This window comes from Triticum aestivum, chromosome 7D (assembly GCF_018294505.1).
Source record: "Triticum aestivum cultivar Chinese Spring chromosome 7D, IWGSC CS RefSeq v2.1, whole genome shotgun sequence".
NCBI lineage: Eukaryota > Viridiplantae > Streptophyta > Magnoliopsida > Poales > Poaceae > Triticum > Triticum aestivum.
In genome coordinates this window covers 11,132,459-11,143,500 of record NC_057814.1, presented here as the reverse complement: position 1 = coordinate 11,143,500, position 11,042 = coordinate 11,132,459, and the positions used below count along the sequence as shown (strand labels likewise).

Genomic DNA, 11,042 nt, shown 5'->3' with positions numbered 1-11,042 from the left:
ACGATCCCCCGTGCCGCCGCATCCCCTCTCGCATGCTCGCCCCCCCCCCCCCCCCCCCCCCCCCCCCCTGCGCGCCGCCGCTCGTCACATGTGCTCCTCCGCTTGCCAAAGCCGCCACATGCTTAGCACTTGAACTCTGGCGGCCTAGGGATACCATCGTCCTTCTAATCATACAACCACATGTTGGTTAGCTGAAAATCACCTTTTGAAAGTTGAAACTCGCAGCAAAAGTAAACCCTTCTCTTCTCTCTAAACCCTATCCCGCTCTGATTTCACCCGAATCGGGGGTCCTCTTCCCCCTTTTCCCCACTCCACCAGCAACACAACAGACGAGCGCGGCGGCGGCGGCGTCCAGCGGAGGTCAGCGGCGGCGGCGGCGGCGCAGGTGAGCTCCCTCCCGCGCCCTCCTCCCCCCCCACCCCCCTCTCCCCGGCGCCCCCATCCCCCTATCTTCCCTGCGCCGTCGCCTCCGCCCCGACGCGCCCGCCACAAGCCCTCCTCCTCTCCCATCTCAGGCGTCCAACCCCCCTCCGGCGCGTCCCCCCCACCCCCACCCCTCCACCATGCGCTACCCAACAACCCCCTCCCCGACGCGACCGCCGCAGCCGCCCACGCCCTGCTTCTCCCCTGCTCTCTGCGCATCCTGCCTGCATGCTGTCTGTTTGTGATTTGTTCTAGCAAGTATCTATTCATGAGAAAAAATTACTGGACCAGCAATTACTTGTTCTAGCATGTTTATTTCAAGCAATTTGTGATCCATGCTGTTGGATGAACCAATGCCTGCGCCGGGAGACCAGCAAGGAACTTTAGTTTTCTCACCAGCATTCACTTATCCTGTTGTTCATGTCGACACACCATTTGTCCTGGTTCCATGCCACAACTGCTGCAGAAAATTTATTAATGTGTCTCTCTGTCCAGTTCTGTTTCTCTTCTCAATAAATTCCCTCTGCCTCTGGTGTACAGCAAGTTGATTGTTCTGTCTGTATATTATTGTGCAGATTCTTAGCCAGGTGTTCGTCGATCTGCGAGCCGGTTTAAGCTGAATTGGCCGGTCCAATTCAACACGGAGCCAAGTGTATGTCGAAACTTTTCGTTCTCACCAGTGCTCTTTCGGCTATCCTCTCATTTCGCGTTAGCAGCTGTCGATGAGGAGTTGCTATTCTTCTTCTTCTCTCTGTGGGATTTCCAGAGCGGCGTGGAGGCACGCGGTGGCCGGCACCCTGACTCTGAGCGGCATCCGCAACCAACACCACCACCAGCACAGTCTGCGCTACCTGCCCCTCAGGCCTCCCGTGCCGCCCATTGCCCTTGGCCTTGCTGAGCGTTTCTTCTCTTCCTCCTCACCCAAGCGCTCCACCAAGAGATCCGCGGCGAAGAAGGGCATGCCGCCGCCGATGGACTCTGCCGGCGGCGACCCGTTCTATGTCGTCCGCAAGGGGGATGTCATCGGCATCTACAAGAACCTCGCCGACTGCCAAGCTCAAGTCAGCAATTCGGTATTGAGTTCTGTTCTTTTTATCTTTGTTTTACCTTCTCCTTACTTGTCACCTTGTTACACTAAGCATTTGGTCTATTATTGTGACGATTATCTGCATTCAATGTCTCCCTTGAAGAGAATGTTAACACCTGCTCACCTGCCAAATTTTTCAATGAATGTAGCATCATAAGAAGACATATCTACACTTGGTAACTGTACCGGTAAATGCTTCCTGGAATAAGGATGGATAACGTAACACTTTACATAAGTCCTGAGTTGTATTCATGCACCTCATAGGGTGCTAATATCATTGTTGCGCTAGAGACTGCATCTCATAGTATTGCTAAAACCGCTGTGTTCTTTCTTGCGTTGCTGCAGAGTTCATCTGTCTGTTACTGATAAGGCGATACTCGATGAAAGAAAAACTTATTATTGCCATTTCAATAGACATTTCTTATGTGAAAATTATAATTGTAGGTCTGCGATCCTTCTGTGACTGTGTACAAAGGCTATTCTCTCCGCAAAGACGCCGAGGAGTATCTCGCGGCCCGTGGGTTGAAGAATGCTCTGTATTCCATTAATGCAGCAGATGCAAGAGATGAATTGTTTGATGATCTGGCTCCCTGCCCTTTCCAGGTAAAAATTCGTTGTGCAATTGTAGTTTCCAACTATTTCCCCTGATATTATGTCTGTAACATGCCAGTGCAGTATAGATTTATTAATCCCTTTCCGCTTACCTATGGAAGCTACCATATGCTCTGTGTTCTACTGTATTTTGCAAACGCTTTGCAATGTGTGGCGGCATTGACGCTACGACTTATAACCAAACTTGTGTTTTATGTGCTTGTTGGTTGTATAGGCATGGTATTAATCTTGATAGAAAGGGTCACCACTAAATTTAATTTTGTAATCTCTATATACTATATATGCCATGATAGCCCATAATTCCAGGGCATTAGTTTTTCTGGCACATAGTTCCAAAGCTACCTTGACAGTTGAGCTGATCTTTCTGGTATATCCTCAAAGGTGGTTGCATTGCTAGCGCATTTGCCCATAAACTCTATTTTTATTGTGTCACCTTTCGTTTCAGCAACCTGATGGAACCTCTACTTTGAAAAGGCCACAGGAGACGGTGAGTAGAGATCTTTTTCTCACTCCAAGCTAAGCGTGAATAAATGCTTGTCAAAAAGTTTTCACATCTCATGTACTCACACCAATAATTATTTGCTGAAGGAAACCGGACCATCAAAGAAGCATCCCAAAGTCGCTGAACAGGAGCTATTACCTGATAGTCATGTGAGTATGGATACCATGTTTTAACCTAAACTGCATGAATACGGTGATACAGTTACAAATATGGACACTACGGTACCGTGATACGTTAATTTTTTTAAACACAGATTTAAACTACAATATGGGTATACGGACACTGCAACATGTGTAGTATAGAACAGCCTAGCAATCAAAGCATCAAGCTTGCTGCGAGTTTCCAGATTGAAGCTTGCTTCAATAGCCGATGACCTCCTTCTCTTCCTCCCACTGATTCCATCGGTTGGCAGCAGAATATCGAGAGGCATGTTAGTAGCCATTGCATTAGCCCTGTGTTGTTCACCTTTGAGCTGAATTAGAACATCAACTTTCACCTTCGGACATGGCTTGACACCATAATTTGACCACTTCAAGAGATGTGCTTTCACTCTTGAGTACCTCCCATTAACTTCACGGTTACAGATCCTGCATATGAGCTTTGTATTCCCTCCTTGGCCTCATCTAGTCTTCTCGATCTTCTGAGCATACCTCCACAGTGGCGACTTTCACATCTTCAGAACCTCTAGCGGCGCTAGCCATTGCTGACCTTAAGAGGAGATGAAGAAATATTGAATGACAGAGAACAGCGGCCTGGATCTCTCCTCCTCCGGTGCGGCGGGGCTCAGAACAGAGGCGGGAGCAATGGCGGACCGGTGGCAGCCGGCCTTCCTCGCATGTGTGCTGTATAGCGGCGGTGCAGAGCTCAGGTCGGATGAGGCCAGAATTAGGCGAGAAAAAGGGAGAGTGATTGTTGTGGGTATTGATAGTTGGCTTAGGATTTTCCTGTGTTAGGGGATAAGTATCAGCTGGTATCCGGATGTATCTAACTCCCAATATGTCGTTTTCCTGCCATATCCGTACAATTTAGGTTCTAACTACTAACAAGCCCTCTTTCTCTGTTCTATTTTGTCATTATGATTTTGATATTAAATATGCATATTTGCAACTTATCTTCACTGAGGAAATGTTGACTTATTCAGTTATTCTCATCACTGAACCTCGTCTTTACAGCTATCCTGCATTCTTGAATTTGATGGTGCATGCAAAGGAAATCCCGGGAAATCAGGCGCCGGTGTAGTAGTAAGGCGGTCAGATGGATCTGTGGTATGTACGCCAACTATTACTGTCCTGGTTTGTTTTCTTAGTGTTTAGTTACCACGACTAGCTGATGCTGAATATGTTCTTCTACTTTAACTGAAGATTGCTCAACTACGTGAGGGTTTGGGTATTGCAACGAATAACGCTGCTGAATATCGTGCATTGCTCCTGGGGTTGAGATATGCTGCTAAGAAGGGATTCAAGTATGTTCGTGCTCAAGGCGATTCTAAGCTTGTCTGTAACCAGGTCTGGTGTTCTACCTTGGCTACTTTGCAGCCTTTATGTTCTACCATGGAACCGCCAATAGATAACTGCTCGATGTGCAGTTTGTACTCACTCTTTGCAGTCCACCAAAACAATAGACTTGTGGTCAAATTAAAAGAGATTGAATGACTTTTGTTTTTTATTTTGTACGTTGTTTCTCCTTTAGTTTAATTTGATCATCATGGTCCTCTGTTTATCCTCGCCAAGGGAAAGTTTTATGCTACATCTATTAAAACATTTACAGGTTATAATATAAGGTGCCCCACAGTCTATTATTTTATTTGGGCAAGGAATAATTGGATTAAGGCCTTCATTCTTAGTGTTAGGGCATTCAAAATCTGGTGAAACTAATCAGAGCTCTTTCAAAAGTTTCTCCAGTAGCTGGAAGCTTTATTAGCGTTCAGTTTTGTTTCCTTCACATAAATAACACACTGAACTTTCTGAAGCAGGTTCAAGATCTCTGGCGTGTTAGGAATGATAATATGGCTGACTTGTGCAAGAAAGTCAAGGAACTGAAGGGAAATTTTCTTCAGTTTCAAATCAACCATGTGTTGAGGGTAGGTATCATATCTTTGCAGTGCCATCTGATATGGTTCAAACTTATTTGTATCAGCCAGCTTGGGGATCTGTTATATGAATGCCTTGCAAACATATTACATACTTGTGCTCTTGTATACAAAAGGCTACACCTGACTGAATGCCTTGTAAAAAAGATACCAGGTGGCATGGATTGATGCTAGTTTTACTTTTGTTTTTGTCAAAAAACAAGACCATTTTTGCTCTTCTTAGGTAGCTCGCCCCAGACTCTTAGTTGGTCTCGGGGAGGCAGGCTTCCCTATCGTTATCCTCTTGTGTTTGTGGTGCTTTTGTAAACCTTTTTGTTCGCTGGGTGTGGTTTGTGTGTGCTTGGGACGGACTGCCCTTGCCTCGCCCTTTGTACTATTCCCTATTAATGAAATGACTGAAGTTGAGCAGCTACCAGCTAAAGCTTGTGACGGTTCCACTTATTTGGTATGCAGGAATTTAATGCGGATGCTGATGCCCAAGCTAATTTTGCTGTTGAACTTCCTGGTATGGAATCATTCTCTGAATCTATCTTGTGAACTGTTATAGTGTCTATCTACGTACGTGTAAATAACACCTGATGCCTTGCTCTCTCTACAGTTGGTGAAATTCAAGAGCAGTCAAACTTCACATGCTAGTGGCTGTGCTTCAGAGTAGTTTGCGGCGCCTTTTTTCTTGCTCATTTCACAATGACAGAAACAGGGATTCATTGTTGAGCAGCTGGTGCGTAGTTTGCAGTTGATCCGTATTTACGACGAGGAGTCGAGATGTTGGGGTAAGCAGAGGGAACTGTGTCTAGATTTTTGGATGAGCAGCTTCAGTAGCCTGGCACTAGTGTTTAGCCTATACTGATATTATGCGTACTGCATACAACGTCAGATACTATTTTGTAGCATAGTTAAATTCGTAAGGGAAAGAAAGATGCTACTGCTGCAATATGTCTGTCTTTTAACGTTGTTCAGAGTCGCGATGGAAGCATATTATGCATACAAAAAAACTTGCAGGGACGTTCTTTTTTCATTTTTTTGCAACAGAGAGGTGCAAATTTGTTGTGATAATTCTCACAGAGCGGTGTTCGACCGCACGTCTACAGCAGCTCCCAGGTGGCTAACCCACTTTGCCGGGTCTCTAGCTAGGCCAAACTGTCCACGCACTTCATGCGCCTACGTGCGCCCGCACGCCCTGCATGCCAGGGGTGCCGTTGTACTCTCTCTCTCTCTCCCTCTGTGTACTCCCTCGATATAAGCCCATCGAGGCCAATGTAAACTGTGTGCGAGAGATATACGACTCAACTTGGTATCAGACACCTCCGATCCTTCTTCTTCATCTCTGCTTCCGCCATGGATCGACTTCTTCGTCGCTCCCGCTCTGCCGACCTCGAGTCTGCCTACGCCTCTCCCTCCGCCCGGCGTCTCTTCGCCGCGGACCCAGTCGCCGCGCGCCCCGCTGCACCGGCCGCGGCCCCCGTCGCCGTGCCCACCGCGGCCACCGTCCCGGCCTCCGCTGCGGCTCCCGCGGCCCCCGTCGCGGTCACCGTGGCTCCCGCTCCACGCCTCGCGCCCGCGGTCGTCCGTGGCAAGGAGCCCATCCCCGAGGCTGCCCCTCCTTCCTTCTCCACGGCGCCCCCCGGCCTCCACCTCGCCGCGTCTTCTTCTGCTTCGCCCGCCGCGACTCAACTTCGCCTCGCCGGGAGTGTTCCGGTCCCGCACCTCAACAACGCCACGCTCCCCCAACTGGCCCCGCCGGACATCGGCTCGTCCTCCTCCGTCGGCCTCCCAGCATCCATCGCGCATCACTTTCAATCCCGGCTGGAGTTGGAATCTGGTAACTACACCAAGTGGCGCAAACTCTTTTACTGCATCTGTCGTCGCCATAACGTGCAGACCCACCTCGACGAGCCCGCCGCGCCTCTTCGCCAGAGCGCGGTTTGGCGCAACGATGACCTCACGGTCGTTCTGTGGTTCCATGGGGTTGTCGCCGACGAGCTCCTGGACGTTGTCGCCTCCCCGGAGAGCACCGCGTTCGACATCTGGTCTGAGCTGCACCTACTGTTCCGCGACAACCAAGCGGGGCGCGCCGTCATCCTCGGCGCGGAGTTTCGCAACCTGGTCCAGGGGGACCTGTCCATCGCCGAGTACTGTCGGCGGCTTAAGTCCCTCGCCAACGAGCTCGAGGACGTCGGCGACCACATCACTGATCGGGCCCTGACTCTCCAGCTGATCCGCGGGCTCTCCCGCAAATTTCAGATCATGGCGACGCTCCTTCCGATGCAGACGCCGTTTCCCTCGTTTGTGCAGGCGCGCTCGCGGCTCCTCATGGAGGAAATCGCGGCTAATGAGCGCGCTCGCCTCGACGGCCGCCCCGAGGCCACTGCCACCGCCCTCACCATCGCCGGCGGCGCAAGCTCCTCCGCGGACCGGGGCTCCTCCGTAGACAAGGGCAGAGGGGGCGCTGCCTCCCCGACCGGCGACCCTGGCTCCCGCGGCCGTGGGCGTGGCCGCGGACGTGGCCGTGGGCGCGGCTCGTCCTCCTCTGTTGGTTCCTCGACCGGGCGCGGCGCCTCTACACCAACTCCAAGCCCGCCGCTCTCTGGCTTCTTCGCCCCGTACGGCACCATGCTCCCTGGCCCGACCCCGCCTCGTCCTACATGGGCTGCGCCCAACGCCGCGGGCGTTCTCGGCCCGCGCCCGCCGCCACCACACCAGGCCTATTCGGTGGCCGCTGCGCCGCCAACCGGCGGGCCTTCATGGGAGCAGTACAACCAGCTCTATGCAGCTCTTCAGAACCTGTCTATGCAGCACAACACCGGCGGCGGCGGCCAGGAGTGGTTCCTGGACACCGGAGCCTCCTCTCATGTGACCGGTATGACGCACACTCTCTCCAAGTTTTCTTCCCCATCTTTGCGTCATTCTTCTGGTATTGTCGTTGGAGATGGGTCTCGCTTACCCGTCACTGCTGTTGGTTCCACTACTGTCTCCTCCTTTTCTCTCAACGACGTCCTCGTTTCCCCCACGATTATCAAAAACCTTATTTCTGTTCGTCGCTTTACCATTGACAACTCTTGCAGTATAGAATTTGACCCGTTCGGTTTTTCCGTGAAGGACCTAGCCACTCGCAAGATAATCATGAGGTGCAATAGCCATGGAGACCTCTACCCCTTCTTCTCCAACACCAACGTGCAAGCCCTTCTCACTGTCATCGGCGGCGACGTGTGGCACCAGCGCTTGGGGCACCCGAGCAATAAAACCATTTCCATGTTATCTACTTATTTCCTTCCAAACTGTAATAAGGGTGTGTCAAACACTTCCGTTTGTACGGCATGCCAACTAGGCAAGCAGCCACGGCTGCCATTTTCTCATTCCCATTCCTTTACTAGCGCTCCTTTTCAATTAATACACTGTGATTTGTGGACCTCTCCAACTAGCAGCTTTTCTGGTTTTCAATATTACTTGGTGATATTAGATGACTTTTCACACTACTCTTGGACGTTCCCCTTACGCCACAAATCCGACACCGTCGACGTACTTCACCATTTCCATGCGTATGTCCTCACTCAGTTCCACGTCCCCATACAGTGCATGCAGTGCGACAACGGGGGTGAATTCCTCACCACCTCCATCCGTGATCTCTTCTCTCGCTATGGCGCCTCCTTCCGTCTCTCGTGCCCCCACACATCACCGCAAAACGGCAAGGCCGAGCGCCTAATCCGCACTACCAACAATATCTTGCGCGTTCTTCTCATCCACGCTAACCTACCCCCCGCATTCTGGGTCGAGGCCCTTCACACCGCCACATACATCCTTAACCGGCGACCTTGCTCTTCCATTGCCTCCGAGACACCTTATCATCGTCTCCTCGGCAAACACCCCACATACGATCACATGCGCGTCTTTGGGTGCTTATGTTTTCCCAACACTATTGCAACCAGCCCCCACAAGCTCTCCCCTCGCTCCTCACGGTGTGTTTTTCTCGGGTACCCCCTCGAGCACAAAGGGTACCGCTGCTTGGACCTCTCTACGCGCAAAGTGATCATCTCCCGCCACGTTATCTTCGACGAACGCGTCTTCCCCTATTTCCCTGGCGACACACCGTCTTCCCCCGCGCCTCGTACGTCCACAGAAAATCTCAGCCCAGAAACATTCCCAGCTTTCCGTGCCGCACCTACCTCGTACCAGCCTCGTCCGCTTCCGGTGTCCGCCAACCCATCGCTCCCTTCCGCTGGACCCGTAGCAACCCCACCTGCCGCTCCGGGATCACCGCCCGCGACCACCCAATCCCCGCCTCTGCGCTCGCTACCGGCCAACTCTCCCCGATCCCACGCGGCCCCCACGCGCTCCCAATCCCATGCGCGCACCCCACCACCCGCGTCCCCGGGCCATGCAGATCCCACGCCACCTAACTCCCATGCAGAACCCACGTCCCCAACTAGCACGCATGCACCCGAGCCATGCACGCCTCCCACAAGCACGCATGCACACGAGCCATGCACGTCTCCAACGCCCACACCATGCGGGTCTCCTACCGCTCCACCTGGCCCCGTGTTGCCTCCTCGTGCCATCCCAGTTACGCCTCCAGTCAACCTCCACCGCATGCGTACACGAGCCAAAACCGGATTTGCTCAGCCCAAGGCCTTCACCACCTCCACTTCGCCCCCGACCACCATCAGTCCCATCCCTTCCTCCTTCCGGGTTGCTCTTCGAGACCCGAATTGGTACAACGCCATGAAAGAAGAGTTTGATGCACTGATGCGGAATAACACTTGGAGTTTAGTGTCGCGTCCTGCAGGTACCAACGTCGTCACGGGCAAGTGGATCTTCCGGCACAAGTTCCACTCCGACGGCTCGCTCGCTCGCTACAAGGCGCGATGGGTCCTACGCGGCTTCACTCAGCGCGCTGGAGTCGACTACGACGAGACATTCAGTCCCGTCGTCAAGCCGGCGACCATCCGCACGGTTCTCAGCCTCGCCACCGGGAAGGGGTGGCCCATCCACCAACTCGACGTCAAGAACGCCTTCCTTCACGGCCACCTCGTGGAGACAGTCTACAGCGCCCAACCTTCTGGCTTCGTCGATGCTACCTCACCCTCGCATGTCTGCTGGCTGAACCGTTCCCTCTACGGCCTCAAGCAGGCGCCGAGGGCGTGGTTCTCGCGCTTCACCACGTACCTGCTCTCCATCGGCTTCGTCGCGTCGCGGGCGGACTCGTCGCTGTTCATTCTCCGCCGTGGTGGGGACCTCGCCTACCTCCTGCTATACGTGGACGACATCATCCTCACCGCCAGCTCCATCGCCGTCCTCGACACCGTCATCCGGGCGCTCCATCGCGAGTTCGCGATGACCGACCTAGGCTCGCTCCACTACTTCCTCGGGATCAACGTCACCAGCTCGGCGCGCGGCTTGTTCTTATCACAGGAGCAGTATGCGTTGGAGATCCTCGACCGCGCCGGGATGCTCAACTGCAAGCCGCTCTCGACGCCGGTGGACACACTCGCCAAGCTCTCCGCCGACACCGGGCCTCTCTTCCACGACCCATCGCTGTACCGCAGCCTGGCCGGTGCACTCCAGTACCTGACGTTGACGCGCCCCGATCTCTCTTACGCCGTCCAGCAGTGCTGCTTGTTCATGCATGCGCCGCGCGACTGCCACTTTCAGCTCGTCAAACGCATCCTCCGGTACCTGCGAGGGACGACACACCTCGGGCTCCAGCTCCATCGGGATACCTCCACTGAGCTCATTGCCTACTCCGATGCCGACTGGGCAGGTTGCCCTGACACGCGCAAGTCGACCTCCGGCTTCTGCGTTTTCCTGGGCGGCAACCTTCTCACGTGGTCGTCGAAGCGGCAGAGTACCATCTCTCGGTCTAGTGCCGAGGCCGAGTACCGTGCCGTGGCAAATGCCGTCGCCGAGGCCGTGTGGCTACGCCAACTACTCGGCGAACTTCATCAGCCTCCCACGCGAGCTACAGTGGTCTACTGCGACAACATCAGCGCCGTCTACATGTCCAGCAACCCGGTGCAACACCAACGAACGAAGCACATTGAGATAGATCTCCACTTCGTTCGTGAACGCGTCATGTTGGGCGAGCTACGCGTTCTTCACGTCCCTACGAGCTCCCAGTTTGCGGATATCTTCACCAAGGGGCTGCCGACACGCGTCTTCAACGACTTTCGGTCCAGCCTCAACATCGGCGAACCCCATGTTTCGGCTGCGGGGGGGTGTTCGACCGCACGTCTACAACAGCTCCCAGGTGGCTAACCCACTTCGCCGGGTCTCTAGCTAGGCCAAACTGTCCACGCACTTCATGCGCCTACGTGCGCCCGCACGCCCTGCAT

The 11,042-nt window shown here is 53.4% G+C and overlaps 1 protein-coding gene across 4 annotated transcripts; it reads left to right on the top strand.

Annotated features, from left to right (window-relative positions):
- Positions 1-247: 247 nt before the first annotated feature.
- LOC123166302 (uncharacterized) lies at positions 248-5,731 on the top strand. 4 transcript variants are annotated; one of them, XM_044584086.1, is made up of 11 exons: positions 248-385; positions 999-1,075; positions 1,190-1,496; positions 1,955-2,113; positions 2,568-2,609; positions 2,711-2,773; positions 3,797-3,889; positions 3,986-4,129; positions 4,597-4,704; positions 5,167-5,218; positions 5,312-5,731. In XM_044584086.1, the coding sequence occupies exons 3-11, from the start codon at positions 1,383-1,385 to the stop codon at positions 5,347-5,349; spliced, it is 813 nt and encodes a 270-aa protein (XP_044440021.1). In that variant the 5' UTR covers positions 248-385; positions 999-1,075; positions 1,190-1,382; the 3' UTR covers positions 5,350-5,731. The 4 variants fall into 4 exon arrangements, with proteins under 4 accessions (XP_044440021.1, XP_044440020.1, XP_044440018.1 ...); XM_044584085.1 differs by having other exon boundaries at positions 1,140-1,484; XM_044584083.1 differs by having other exon boundaries at positions 1,140-1,496.
- The last annotated feature ends 5,311 nt before the right edge of the window (positions 5,732-11,042 follow it).